This window comes from Heterodontus francisci, chromosome 47, assembly GCF_036365525.1.
Source record: "Heterodontus francisci isolate sHetFra1 chromosome 47, sHetFra1.hap1, whole genome shotgun sequence".
Lineage (NCBI taxonomy): Eukaryota > Metazoa > Chordata > Chondrichthyes > Heterodontiformes > Heterodontidae > Heterodontus > Heterodontus francisci.
In genome coordinates this window covers 7868775-7884557 of record NC_090417.1, presented here as the reverse complement: position 1 = coordinate 7884557, position 15783 = coordinate 7868775, and the positions used below count along the sequence as shown (strand labels likewise).

Genomic DNA, 15783 nt, shown 5'->3' with positions numbered 1-15783 from the left:
ATCCCAGCATAATCTGTAAGTCAGGAAGTGGAAGGGAGGGAGGAACTCAAAATTGGTACTGAACAAATTGTTGGAGCTGCGGGCTGACTTCATCCTAGAGTCTTGAAAGAAGTGGCCAGTGAGATAGTTGATGCGTTACTTTTAATTTTCCAAAATTCCCTAGTTTCAGGGAAGGTTCCGCTGGACAGGAAAATAGCAAATGTAACTCGTTTATTCAAAAAGGGAGGGAAACAGTCCAGTTAGCTTAACATCTGTCTTTGGGAAAATGTTCAAAGCTTTTATTAAAGACAGTATCGCAGGGTGCTTCGAAAAATTGGAGATACTGAGGCAGAGTCAACATGGTTCTGTGAAAGGGAAATCATGTTTAACCAAGGGAGTTTTGAGGGAGTTATATGTGCTGTGGATGAAGGGGAACCGATGGATGTATTGGACTTGGATTTCTAGAAGGCATTAGATAAGGTGCCACATCAGAGGTTATTGTAAAAAATAAAAGCTCATGGTGTAGGGGTAACATATTGGCATGGATAGAAGATTGTCCAGCTAACCGGAAACAGAGAGTAGGCATGAATGGGTCATTTCTGGATGGCAAGATGTAACAAGTGGTGTGCCACAGGGATCTGTGCTGGGGCCTCAACTTTTTACCATTTATATAATTGACTTAGATGAAGGGACCAAAGGTATGTTTGCTAAATTTGCTGATGACACAAAGATAGGTAGGAAAGTAAGCTGTGAAGAGGACATAAGGAGGCTACAAAGGGATATCGATAGGTTAAGTGAGTGGGCAAAAATCTGGCAGAGGGAGTATCATGTGGGAAAGTGGGAAATTGTCCACTTTGGCAGGAAAAATATCAAGAAGCGTATTATCTAAATGGTGGGAGATTGCGGAGCTCTGAGATGCAGAGGGATCTGGGTGTCCTAGTGTACGAATCGGAAAAGGTTAGTATGCAGGTACAGCACGTAATTAGGAAAGCTAATAGAATGTTATCGTTTATCACAAGGGTACAAAAGTAAGGAAGTTATGCTTCAGCTCGACAGGGCATTGGTGAGACCACATCTGGAGTACTGTGTACAGTACAGGTCTACTTATTTAAGGAAAGATGTAAATGCGTTGAAGGCAGTGTAGAGAAGGTTTACTAGACTAAGTAATGAGCAGGCTGTCTTATGAGGGAAGTTTGGACAGGCTAGGCTTGTATCAGCTGGAATTTCAAAGAGTAGGAGGGGACTTGATTGAAACATGTCAGATCCTGAAGGGTCTTGACAGGTTGGATGTGGAAAGGATGTTTCCTCTTGTGGGAGAATCTCGAACCAGGGTCACTGCTTAAAAATAAGGGGTCATCCATTAAAGACCGAGATGAGGAGAAATTTTTTCTATCACTGGGTCGTGAGTCTTTGGAATTCTCTTCTTCAAAAGGCTGCAGAAGCAGAGTCTTTGAATATGTTCAAGGCAGAGGTAGATAGATTCTTGAGCAAGGGGGCGAAAGGTTATCGGGGCTAGGTGGTAATGTGGAGAAATCCGTTCAGCCATGAACTTATTGAATGGCACAGCAGGTTCGAGGGACCAAGTGGCCTACTCCTGCTCCTAATTTGTATGTTCATGTCCAGTCATCTGGTAGTACAGAACTTGAGTACTGCTGAAAACAGAGACATTTTGTCGAAGATTATCATCTTGCACTCAGCAGGACAAGTCACAAGAATACCAATGTAATGTAAAGCAACAGATTTGTACTTTGAGAAGCTAAAGCTGGTTGGTTGGCAAGTGGACTCTGGTAGAGGTGTTGCTATGGAGAATGCACCAGTTTACGGTGACTGACAGTTAACTGCCCAGCTTTGTTTGAAATTTAAACCAGGCAGCTTGACTCCATCAAGGCATAGCCATGAAGAAGGAACCAGTGAATGACTCAGTTATTTTGTTCAGATGAAATGGGTGCAATGTGTGTATGTTCTTTGTGTCTGCAAAGAACAGGCCCTGTGTATAGGTATATGTAGTTTCCAGTATGTGCACATGCGCCACACTGCGAGCTTGACTGACAATCTTCAATTGGTTGTCAGTGTAGTTCTTGGCACACTGAGGATTATTTAGCAAATGTTGTCCAATCGCAGAATCACATCTAATGTTGGACACTGTTTTGAGTTTTGCAAGCATGGCTGGGTACGGCCTGTACCTTGCCCATTGCAAACAGCGGAAGGGACATGCTGTTTGATACGATCTGCCAGTCTTTGAGACGTATGGCCTTTTACTTTAGCATCACACTGGCATTGAAATTCATATGCCACATTACTCATTTGTGTGATTGGCAGAGCGCCTTTTTGACTTGGTGGCAGCATCCTGTTAGTGGCCAACACCACACATGCATTGCAGCAGCGTGAAACAGCTAATAAAACATCCCAGGAGTGTTAGCAAACAAAATTTGACAGCAAGTCACATGAGATATTAGGGCAGATGACCAAAAATTTGGTCGAAGAGGTAGGTTTTAAGGAGTGTCTTAAAGGAGGCAGGAGAGGTGGAGAGGGAACTTGAGCTTCGGGCTTTGGCAGCTGAAGGTATGGCTGCCAGTGTGGAATGTTTGAAGTTGGGAATGCTCAGGAGGCCATAATTGTTGGAGCTCAGAGACCTCCTGGGGGAAGGGCAGAGGGAAGTTATAAGGCTGGAGGAGATCACAGAGATGGGAAAGGGTGAGACTATGGAGGGATTTGAAAACAAGAAAGCATTGAGTTTAGACTGCAGTCTCTTGTGTTGTTAGCCCTGTTGTTCAGATCACCTATCTGAGCTTGTATTGTGTATACTGTGAGTAGGATAGAAGATGCGAAATTGATTTTCCTATTCACAGTCATACATGCTGAATGTAAATCCATGTGCTGAAGTGACTATTACTTGTGGAAAGATATAAAATAAGGAATCTTGCATACATTTGTTCAGCTGATTTTGTTAACTTGTGGAGGAGGTGTGGAAACACCTGAGGCTGCGTGTCCTGCTGCTTTCAAAGTTAAAATATGTGCACTTCAAACCCCTCCTTTTTAGATGCGAGGAGGAAAATATAATAGCCTTAAAGTTTAGAGCTGAGATCAGGCAGAGTTGACAAATGTGAATATAGAATCAGAGTCATGTACGGCACAGAATGAGGCCATTTTGCCCATCTCGTCCATGCCGGCTCTGTCGAGCAATCTGGTCAGTCCCATTCCCCCACTCTATCTCTGCAGTTCTGGAAGTTTATTTCCCTCGACTGCTCATCCAATTTCCTTTTTGAAATCATTCGTCATCTCCACTTCCTCCACCCTTGTGGGCAGTGAGTTCCAGGTTATTAACACTTGCTGTGTAGAAAAAGAAACACAAGTTCTTTCCCACATTCCCCCTGCATCCATTGCCCAAAACCTGAAATCTGTGTCCTCTCGTCCTCGTACAGTCAGCTAATGGGAACAACTTTCCTTTGTCTACCCTATCTAAACCTATCATAATCTTGCACTCTATTGATTCTCCCCTCGATCTCCTTTGCTCCAAGGAGAACATCCGAACCTTGTATTAATGGGCATGCTAAAAATAGCCTCACTGCGTTGGGGTTCACAGGTTGAAATTAGACAGGTTTCCATTCCAGATGGTTATCCAATGATCTCTGCTACAAAGTCCAACTTACTACATGGATATTCATTGAGGATAGCATTGGACTCTGCTTGTCTGAGATAACTTCCCTTTCAGTTGGAATATTCTGCTTAAAACCACTGCCCAGACTTAGAGTGATGAATGCTCACTTGGGTGCAATGTCTGAGAGAAGACTGCACCCATGGAAGCGCACTCCAGAACAAGTCGCTATTTTCAGGAGAAGGCGGCAGAAAGGAGCGCAAGTCTAGGACTAGGCCCAACCATCTTCAGCTGCTTCATCAATGACCTTTTTTCTATCATAAGGTCAGAAGTGGGGATGTTCGCTGATGATTGCACAATGTTCAGCACCATTCGCGACTCCTCAGATACTGAAGCAGTCCATGTAGAAATGCAGCAAGACCTGGACAATATCCAGGCTTGGGCTGATAAGTGGCAAGTAACATTCGCGCCACAAAAGTGCCAGGCAATGACCATCTCCAACAAGAGACAATCTCACCATCTCCCCATGACATTCAACGGCATTACCATCGCTGAATCCCCCACTATCAACATCCTAGGGGCTGCCATTGACCAGAAACAGAACTGGAGTAGCCATATAAATACCGTGACTACAAGAGCAGGTCAGAGGCTAGCAATCCTGAGGCGAGTAACTCACCTCCTGTCTCCCCAAAGCCTGTCCACCATCTACAAGGCACAAGTCAGGAGTGTGATGGAATACTCTCCACTTGCCTGGATGGGTGCAGCTCCAACAACACTCAATAAGCTCGACACCATCCAGGACAAAGCAGCCCGCTTGATTGGCACCCCATCTACAAACATTCACTCCCTCCACCACCGACGCACCGTGGCAGCAGTGTGTACCATCTACAAGATGCACTGCAGCAACGCACCAAGGCTCCTTAGACAGCACCTTCCAAACCCGCGACCTCTACCAACAGAAAGGACAAGGGCAGCAAACGCATGGGAACATCACCAGCTGCAAGTTCCCGTCCAAGTCACACACCATCCTGACTTGGAACGTTATCGCCGTTCCTTCACTGTCGCTGAGTCAAAATCCTGGAACTCCCTTCCTAACAGCACTGTGGGTGCACCTGTCCCACATGGACTGCAGCGGTTCAAGAAGGCAGCTCACCACCTTCTCAAGGGCAATAAGGGATGGGCATTAAATGCTGGCCTAGCCAGCGATGTCCATATCCCATGAATGAATTTTTAAAAAAACTTGACTCATCATGTGATTAATATAAATAGGTTGAGCACCAGCAGTAGGCAACTTGACTTGTCGTTATGTTGGTTTGGTTTTGTCCAGTGAAGAAATCTTAACCACCTTGTGACAAAATGTAACGGTGCAGAGATAAGCAGAAAAACACAAATATTATAAATTCATGATGGAAAAGTCCCAGATGCTAGAAATGAGCAGTAGTTTGATTGCTACCTATAGAACAGCTCATGTTTCCAGTATGACCCATCACCATCATCATCAGAACTACTGTCAATTATTATCTCTCTATCGTTCGCAGTTCTGCTGTGGGGTCACATTTAAAACCTTGATCTTTCTCTTGCAGATCCAGATTGATCTGCTGTGGATTTCCAGCATTTTCTATTTTTAGAGGTGCTAAGTTTTTTTTCACTGTAATTTTAGAAATACACTTTGTGCCCTGTTGGACCGCATGCCATCTTATTGATGATTGTACTGTTGGTGATGCTTTTTAACCATATGCTAGGTCACTGCAGTCAAAATCACTGTTTCATGTTCAATTTGTTTCTGGCAGCTGTTGACCAGAATGACTTAGTTTGCTTGTGTGACAAATGTGTTATGAGTTTTCATGCAAGACTGTTGGAAGCTCTAATAAAAGCAAGCTGGAGTTCACGAATAGCTGTTAGGTTCACAAACCAATAAACCACTGTATTCCTCTGCATAAATCAACTCACACTGGGAGTGTGTAATGTAATGCTGCATTTTGTTTCTGTATTGTGTTTTCTTGAAGTTTTTCGGCTGCTGTGATATTACTTTGAGTTATTGCTGTCATGAGTCCAGAATTGTGCTGACTCTGATTTTTGAATCAGCTGTGTGCTATAATCTTTTCAGGACTGAACTTTTGTTGAGCCATTTCTAGTGAGCAGGTTGGCCAGTACTACATGCATATGGAAAAAGATCAACTATCTCTAACGGTGATATTGCAACTGAGCATTATGCACTGTTTCCCACCACCGCCTCATCTTGTTCTCCTACAGTAGCAAAAAAACAGATTTTCAAAAATCAAGGCCAATTTGGGGCAAAATGGGAAATTCCCTCCAATGCTTTTATGTCTTTCAAAGGGGTTCTGAAAATTACAGTGCTCCAAAGTACATATCCCAACATCCCGCCTGACCTTTTCCACACGATACTCACCACAGCAAGGAACTGATGCAGCTCCTTTTTCAACAGTTGCAACAAATTTGTATTCACCACATCAACTTGTTCCAAGTGTCGATAACTCTGCATATGCTGACATCTGGTATTACTACTGTCGTCAACCTGCCATTCACGGTCACTGATCATCTTGATAACTTTCATCACTTATGATTGAAACACAGCCTGGTATACAATGCAGTTTATAAGAGTTGGTCACTCTGTTAGCCAAGTTTTATTCTCACAGTTGTGGTGTCGTCTCTGCTCAGCTCCAGACGCACACTGTAAATTAAAGCAAAATTTCAAACCTTTATTTTCAAATGGCTGTCATAATTCTTAAGACTTTTGTTCTATCTGAATATTTTATACAGTGCTATTCTCAGAAGCACTAATTGTTGAGGAACCAATAAGAAAACGAGAACTTTTCTTTACATTAAGCTTTGTCCATTTCTTCGATATCCTATGCTTCACAACCAATGGATTATTTTTGAACTGAAACCACTTTCATGATGTAGGCAAACATGGGAACCAATTCCTCAACAGTAAGGGCCAATGAACAAAAAAAAAACAGGAAAAACCTGTTGGTCTGTTTTTGGTGGTAGTTGAAGGAAAGATGTTTTTTTTCGATACCCACTCTCATAAGAAATTACTTTAGCATCTGGTTTGAAAAAATAATGCCACAGTCCTTCACAGCATTGAAGTGTTAACTTTGATTATGCGTCCAAGGAATGGAGTTTTATCCCACGCCTTTTGAATGGGAGGCCAGAAGGACTGACATTTGAACCAGGCTGATGGCTCAGTTTTATGCCCTACCAAGCAAGCAAGCTTGCAGTTTTATCGCATCTTTCACAACCTCTGGATGTCCCAAAACACTTAACAGCCAATCAAGTGCTTTTGAAGTGTATTCACTGTTGTAGTGTAGGAAATGTGGTAGCCAGTTTGCCCTCTGCCAGATTCCACCAACAGCAATGTGATAATGAGCTGGTAATCTGTTTTAGTGAAGATGGCTGAGAGCTATAGATTGGCCAAGACACTGGGGAGAAATCTCCTGCTCTTAAGAATAGTGCCTTGGAATCTTGTCCGCCCACTGGGGAGGGCACATGGAGGCTTGGTTCAATGTTGCAATTGAAAGACGTCACCTTTGACAGCACAATACTCATTTGGTACTGTACCTGATTTGTCAGACCAGATTTCGTGCTCAAGTCTCTGGAGTGGCACTTGAATTCACACACGACGAACAGATGAGTTTTAGTCCTCAGCCAAGTGTGGCTCTGCAGGTCAGATTGTGATCCATCGTAAAAAGTCAAGAGAGCTATAGTGCTGGTCCAGCGAGGGCAGGCTTTGTATCTGTTTGCTGTACCCCACAAGTCTGAAGTTTTTTTTTCTTGCAAATTGGACATATATACATTTATGGGACAGCATGCGATAGACAGAACTAAGCGATCCCATAACCAATGGATCAGATCTCAGCTCTGCAGTCCTGCCACATCTAACTGTGAATGGTGGTGGACAATTAAACAACTAACTGGAGGAGGTGGCTCCACAAATATCCCCATCCTCAACGTTGGGGGAGCACAGCACATCAGTGCGAAAGATAAGGCTGAAGCATTTGCAACTATCTTCAGCCAGAAGTGCCGAGTTGATGATCCATCTCTGCCTCCTCCTGAAGTCCCCAGCATCACAGATGCCAGACTTCAGCCAATTCGATTCACTCCGCGTGATATCAAGAAACCACTGAAGGCACTGGTCCTGACAATATTCCGGCAATAGTACTGAAGAGCTGTGCTCCAGAACTTGCCGCGCCCCTAGCCAAGCTGTTTTCGTACAGCTACAACATTGGCATGTACCCAGCAATGTTGAAAATTGCCCAGGTATGTCCTGTACACAAAGCAGGACAAGTCCAACCCGGCCAATTACTGCCCCATTAGCCTACTCTCAATCATCAGTAAAGTGATGGAAGGTGTCATCGACAGTGCCTTCAAGTGGCACTTGTTTAGCAATAACCTGCTCAGTGACGCTCAGTTTGAGTTCTGACGTGGCCACTCAGCTCCTGACCTCAGTATAGCCTTGGTTCAAACATGGACAAAAGAGCTGAACTCGACGTGAGGTGAGAATAACTCGCCTCCTGACTCCCCAAGGCCTGTCAACCATCTACAAGGCACAAGTCAGGAGTGTGATGGAATACTCTCCACTTGTCTGGATGGGTGCAGCTCCAACAACACTCAAGAAGCTCGACACCATCCAGGACCAAGCAACCCGCTTGGTTGACACCCTATCTACAAACATTCACTCCCTCCACCACCAATGCATAGTGGCAGCAGTGTGTACCATCTACAAGATGCACTGCAGCAACGCACCAAGGCTCCTTAGACAGCACCTTCCAAACCCGCGACCTCTACCAACTAGAAGGGCAAGGGCAGCAGATGCATGGGAACACCACCACCTGCAAGTTCCCCTCCAAGTCACATACCATCTTGACTTGGAACTATATCGCCATTCCTTCACTGTCGCTGGGTCAAAATCATGCAACTCCCTTCCTAACAGCACTGTGGGTATACCTCCCCCACATGGACTGCAGCGGTTCAAGAAGGCAGCTCACCACCACCTTCTCGAGGGCAATTAGGGATGGGCAATAAATGCTGGCCTGGTCAGCGATGCCTACATCCCATGAATGAATTTTTTTTTAAATCGAGATGTCTGGTATTGTTCTATAGTTTAAGAAAGATCAATTATGTATGTACACAAGGAGATCACAAATGGAGGCATTGGTTCCATCACTGCCCTGTCAACTCTGATGCTCAAGAACAGGACAGTAATGCTGCCTTTAAGCCTGGCATTCTAAACACTGAAGTAATTTTTTATTTATTTCCGAAAGGATGCACAAATGCAAGAAATTTAGTACTAAGTCTCATTTCACAAAGGACCGGGTAATTTTCATTTATGAGATACTTTGAAGAGTTGAATATTTGTTGTGCTAATTGGGTAATGGCTGCAATGTCCTGTACATGTGCACTCTAATCAAATTATTTACAGTCACAGAGCCATTACAGCACAGTATGAAGCCGTCGGCCCTTTGATTTGATGCTGGCTCGATGTAGAGCAATCCAGTTAGTCCCGTCCCCCCACTCTATTCCCATAGTCTTGCAGTTTGATCTCTGTACAACGTTTTTTTCCATTGCTCCTCTTGCAAGATTCTCACAATCGTAGTGTGTGTGTGAAATCGTCGCCTCGCCACACCATACCACAGCACAAATCGGCTTGGCCTTTACACATTGGGCTACTTGACTTTTCAACAGAGGTCATTTATGTCGTGTTTCCCCTCCACAAACTCACTTTCCTTCAATGTTCTAGAAATAATGCAGACAAAATATCTCTATTGCCTGACGCTGGTGCAATACTGCCATTAGCATTTCCGTGTAGCACCTCGATGCATAACTGTTATGAGTTTCTGCTAAAGTTAGCTTCTATAGAAATAGGGAGGTGCATATACTTTGAATATCACCTTTGAATTCATTTTAATTGTATTTTTGTAACTCAAGTCTTTGGTAAAATGAACTGCTGTGTCATTTTTCTCAAATAAGCTGTGTCATTGTAGATATTCTGGGAGTTGATGATGTGACACAGCTTGTTGATGTGCAGAATAAAAGGAAATCAATGAGAGTGTTAAAATTCACAGCTTGTGTTGGCCTGGGATTGCTCTTCTTGATTTTTGCAGCTAATCACTTGAAATACACCGTTTTGATTCATCACCTGGCTGCTTTTCAAATTCTTTGTCAGGGTACCACACAGCGATCACATTCTCCCTCAGATCTGAATTGATTGTATGTAAAATTCTTGACACAATTTGAGTTTTCTTGCCAAATTGATACTACATAGAATCGCATGTTGAAGTATTCTGTGAAGAGTGAAGTTGAAAGAGGAAGTGGATGTTGCTGAGCAAGCAATTTTTTTTAATATACTTCCAGTATTAACAATTACTGTGCACACTCTTGTCTGTCTGTAGACATGTGCAAGTGAATTTGAGTCTGAAGAACACACATGCTTTGAGTAAGAAATCCATGTTCAGAATTGTTGATTAGAATAATGTCAAGAAGATAATTGAGAAGCATTCTTTCGAGCTTATGATTGTATCTCAGCCTTCAAGTGATTCCCTGAGTCAGCACAAGTAAGAGTTCATTATTTCATGAAATATTGCTGTTCTTTCAATCTGTTAGATTTCAAGAACAGACCAGTTTCCCTTCTAATACTCTGATCGCAGGACCATGTAACCAGGGAGCAATCTGCAGAAAAGACAAAAAAATGCCAGGCATCTAGCAAGGCGTGTGTGTCCATGTCCATATTTCCTTATAGGACACGACTGTGGAGTGACGTTAGGTACAGAGTTGGGAACAACATTTGGATGGTTTTAGGAGCGTTAATACGTAATAACAAAGAGGGCAACTAGCCAAAAGATGGAAATGCGCATGTGCAACCGTATGTTTCCCAAACACAGGAGGCCTTCAAACATTATGGCGACTTTCTACTTCTTGGGAGAACAATGAGAAGCATACAAAGAGGTTTTCATGCTTTTCCACAAAATATGCTTTTCTTCCCCCACCCCCCCCCCCCCCCCCCCATAGCACTCACTGGTGGAAAAAAGGCAAAGTACCGTTTGTCTCAGTACCTTTTACTGGTAAATTGAGTCCCCGCAGATCCAACAAAATAACACCAAGGGACCAGGTGATAGTCAAGAAAGAAATGTTAACTCAAGGAATACCTCCCAGAGGAAAAAGCTTCACCTGGGACAAGCCCATCCCATGCTTGTCTCTTTTACCTATTCCAGTTAGCTTTAGAAATACAAGCATAGCCTTGAGTATGAGCAACATTCAGAGGTAGAGTTCTGCACTCCCTCCATCACCCCCCCCAACAGTAACTGAACACGAATCATCAAAGGTATGATCTCGATAAAGAAGGAAAGCATTTTAATCTATATAAGACAGTTCATAATCTGACTGTCTCAAATTGTTTCACAGCCAATTAAATGACTTCTAACGTACATACAAGATCCCCACAAATAGCAATGAAATGAAAGTCATAACATAGATGTGAACAAGTGCAATCCTACCAAGGAAGAGCAGGAAATGATGAACTTGTAAAGACCTTGTAGGTCTGTTTTCAATACCCACCCCATGCCACCAACCTGTTGTAAAGCCTCAGGACCTTCCCCAATGGGAGACACTGAATCGTTGCAAGCCAAAAGACTTGCAGGTCGATAGGTGAATTTGCCGTTATAAATTGTCACTAGTGTAGGTAGGTGGTAGGGGAATATAGGGACAGGTGAGGATGTGGTAGGAATATGGAATTAGTGTAGGATTCGTATAAATGGGTAGTTAATGGTCGTCACAGACTCGGTGGGCCGAAGGGCCTGTTTCAGTGCTGTATCTCTAAATCTAAAAAATCTAAATCTATGTAGAAGTAAGCTATTGGATACTCAGGTGTGGGAGAAGCAAAACCCGCAGCTAAATTTACCAAGACTGAGTAGGTTTTCTGCTGTCAATAAACCTCTATCTTTAGTTTTTTTGGTGTCTTAACTTATTATGAACAGAAAGAATGCTCATTTCACCGTAATGTGGATTCCAGAAAGAATAGCCATCTTCATTCAGCCTAGTAATCATTTTACGAATAATGATTTCAGGAAACAAGTGACTCGTGCATTCGGCATATAGCTCTAGGTAATAAAATGCTTCACAATTAAGGCCATCTTATGACCAACTTTAAACCAAAAGCCTGGCAGCAGTGAAACCTCTGCAATAGATTGCCATCTTTAATCCGGCCACACTTAACTTGGAATTCTCTAAGGAGCCAGGTTTGGGGCGGGCAGTTGGGGGGGGCGGGGGGGGGGTGTATTTGCTTCCGTTTTCTCTGTTGGAGCCTTCCTCCCACACAGTTCTTGGGTGGCTTTTTGCAGCTGAGAAAGTTGGGCCAGGATATTGATGCTCACTGATGTTTAGAAATTTCTCAAAGCCAAAATTAGCAAGATAGATCCCCATTCAGTAGTATTGAGTATTTAGAACCGTGACCTGCGAAGTTGTGCGTGAGAACATGTACCAGTGAGGCTGCTGAAACTTTGTCCCCTCTTGCCATACTGTTAACCAGTGCTGAGGGGCAGTTCCACTGTGCCAGCAGTAGATGCAGCTGAGAGTGAGACTGCAGGAGGGTGGAGGCCTTACCTGATGAAGAAATTGTGTGTAAAATGTAGGAGGAGTGGAAACGGTACAGTTATGGGTGGTATCAGCCCTTCTTGTGGAAGGTCTTATTTGATCAAATCAAATTCCCATACTCTGCTGCGTCAGTTGAGTGGGGGCAATTCTATAAATGAAAGAATTGAAAGCTCATCTCAGTGATGGTGCCACGAAACTATCATTGCTTGTTGTAAAAACCACCTGCTTCACTAATGTCCTGTCGGGAAGGAGATCTGCCATTCTTAACTGGTGTGGCCTACACGTGACTCTTAACTGCCCTCTGAAATGGCTGAGCAAAACCTCTCAGTTGTCGAGGGCAGTTCAGGATGGGGAACAAATGCTGGCCTTGCTCACATCCCATGAAAGAATGAAAAAAGATATCTACATTGCCAGGAGAGCTGAGTTAAATGAGCGAATTGTGGAATCACCTCTTCTGTTTGGTGATGGGCAACATGTTTCTCGTTACCTTCCAGCAGTCCAGTGACAACTGAGTGATTGTCAGATAGTTGTGCTTCATCAAATTAAAACCCTGTTTTTGGAGCTGCTGAGTAAATGTGACAAGGACTGTGCTTCCAGCATCCTTCAGGATCCTATTGATGTGTAGGTTATAATAATGAGCTGGTTATCAATATTGGCAGAGAGAAATTTGTTGCTATGCAGTGAAAAAAAATGACTATTGTCCTCTGTATCTAGAAATTCTTGTGATTCAATGTGAAAGATCCAATAATGGTAGAAAGATCCTCTGTGATCTGTGCAGCATTCAGAACCCTTGTAATCTTTGCAATGAAAGTAACCTCTCACACACTGGTGCTCTGATTTCAACCGGAACAGCCGAAGATGTTAACTGGCTTCAGTGAGAATGGGTGTCCCAAAATCTGTAAATGGCAGTGAACTGTATGTGGAACCATGAGCTGAACACAAAGCAGCTGAGTATGGTCGTAAACAGTAGTAAACTACAATAAAGAGCCTTCCAGAACCATTATGGGTCGAGCTCCATACTTGGGGATTCATTCCATCAATGGAAGTCAGATAGTTATTTTGGCAAGTTTTCTTCTTGCTCTGTTACTTTTTGTTCCTTTTTGTCATCCTCCTTTTCCCTCCTACTCTTTTGGTTTATACTTGTCTTCTGTTGTGTCCCCTTTATGCTGCCTGCACTTGTGTTCTCCCTTTTTGCGCTCTCGTGCTGTGGCTCTCTTTGCAGTGATCACATCTAGGGGGATATTTTAAAAATAACATGAGATTCCAATTTCTTGCATTGAATTAAGTTTCCTTCCCTGCTGGGCTGTTCTGTTAATGTATGTGGCTCTGATGGAGCCAATTGGATCAGCTTGAGAGCACTTCTGAAACCTGGCACTTCAAATTTATAATGGATGCTAAATGGCTGTATTTGGAACATTGTTCATACATTTTATGTTTGAGTTTTGCAAATCGACCATGAACAGAGTCCACGTAAGGCCTACTACTTTGTTTATTCAAGTCTTTTCGCTTTCTGCCCAAATTGTTGAAAATTCTTTTGGTTAACTACTTGAAGTATTGACTTGTGCCACAGTCATTTGACATGATAATATAAGCATGTTGCCCACCATATGTCTTCCAGGTTCATCGGTTACCAGTTTCTGGAAACCAGACTGTGGTTTCGACTTGTTACCAGATTGGAGACTTGGTCTGGGCAAAGGTTGGTACTTATCCCTGGTGGCCCTGCATGGTGTCCTGCGATCCGTTGCTCCAGATTCATACCAAAATCAACACAAGAGGTAAGACTGTCCCATGTGAATGATTGGCAATCATGACATTTCCCTTGAGAAGCAAGGCTCCTCCTTGAAACTGCCCACTCAGCTGTTCGATATTTTTGCTTGAGTCAGGGACTTGTCCATGTGACCAGTCAGGTCGATGCTCTTGTTGGAATGTCACATTCAGAACTAAAAGCTGTTGCTGTTACTGGGATGAAATGTTCTCTTCTCTTTACATGTTATCCAGTGCACACTGCTCTTGTGTTGTACTTGAAGTGTGTTGGTTGTTGTGAAGTATAAAGCTTTGTTTTAGAGTCAATGTTGTAACTACTGTCACATATTTCTGGTACCAGTTTTGCCTTGACGGTGCAACGATCTTTTTATTTTTAGTGGATGGCAAAGCAAGCGAACAGAAGTTCTCTCGCATTCCATGAAATTCAAGTATTCATGAGAGATTTGGCAGAGGATGGCTATTTGGCTCACATTAGGAAAAGTCTGCAGTTGCCTTTCTCTTCCCAATCCCGACGCCTGACCACATCTAACTGCTTCTTAAATGATTCCACTGTTGTTGCATCCACGATCACTCCTTGGAAGTCCATTCCACACACTGACTCAGTGTGGAGAAACGCCTATCATCTCTCACTGAATTAAACTATCCTGACCTTGTCTGTTGCAGGGTTTAGCCTTGTCCTACTGTTGGACTAATGTCCAGAGGTTTACCTTTTAGATATCATCTTACTTAAAATGTCGGCATTAACAAAGGATTCAAAGTGCTTTCTTCTAATTTGTTCAGTCATTGATTGAGCGAAGAATGTGACTGTGTTTTGTCAGTCATGATGGTCCATGCACTGATTGCTAAATGGGGCAGTAAATACTCAATTTTCCACAGATTTCCTTGGCCCTAAGAAATTGCCAAATATTGGGTAGATTTATTCCCCTCTGCAAGTCACAAATTATAACTCATTCCCAGAATTGCCATGAGCTGGAGGTTTTTACAACATTAACTTATGAAGATGATAGCAGAGGGTATCTGTTGGAATCTGCCTGCCAATTTTAAGTTATTATCCTGTCAGGCTCTTGACTCATAACAGCTTTTTAGATACAAATCTCAAATTCAGCACCAATATTAGAGATGGAGGCAGATTCAATAGTAATTTTCGAAAGGGAATTGTATACATAGAAATGGAAAAAACTGCAGGGCTATGGGGAAAGAACAGGGGATGGGACTAATTGGTTAGCTCTTTCAAAGAGCTAGCATGTGCACAATAGGCCGAATGGCTGCCTTCTGCGGCGTTAAATTCCAAGATGTTAGGCTATAAAATCAAAGATATTTTTCTTTTTATTCCTAAGCTAGGCATTTATCTGAGCACGTGCAGATGTTGCCCATGGATGTTTGCTTTGTTTTAAGAAAGGCATCGCTGTTGCAGTCTGACGCTGGTTGTGTAGAAATACTCCTTTTATATTGATGATTGCATTTATATTTTGATTTAGATCTTTTGTCATTTACAACTAGCCAGGTGGCTTCTTTATGAATACTCACAGCATAATTCTGAATGCTTATTCAAATGAGATTTGGCCAAGTTTCAATTTACTTGAGTACTTCAATTGAATTATTAACATGAAACACATTTTTTTCTGGGCACTCTTCCAATCACAGCATGTAAACAAAAGGGATTTTAAAAAAATATATTCATTCACAGGATGTGGGTGTTGCTGGGAAGGCCGGCATTTAGTGCCCATCCCTAATTGCCCTTGAAGAGAATAGTGAGCTGCCGCCTTGAACTGCTGCAGTCGGTGTAGTCAAGGTGCTCTCACAGTGCTGTTATGCAGGGAGTTCCAAGTTTTTGA

The 15783-nt window shown here is 42.9% G+C and overlaps 1 protein-coding gene across 2 annotated transcripts in view; it reads left to right on the top strand.

Annotated features, from left to right (window-relative positions):
- nsd3 (nuclear receptor binding SET domain protein 3) overlaps positions 1–15783 on the top strand; it is an 84619-nt gene that overhangs the window by 22565 nt on the left and 46271 nt on the right. For both annotated transcript variants that reach the window (XM_068023097.1, XM_068023096.1), the window contains exon 3: positions 13803–13959. In XM_068023097.1, coding sequence (XP_067879198.1) covers positions 13803–13959 — 157 coding nt within the window. The remainder of the gene's footprint in view (positions 1–13802; positions 13960–15783) is intronic.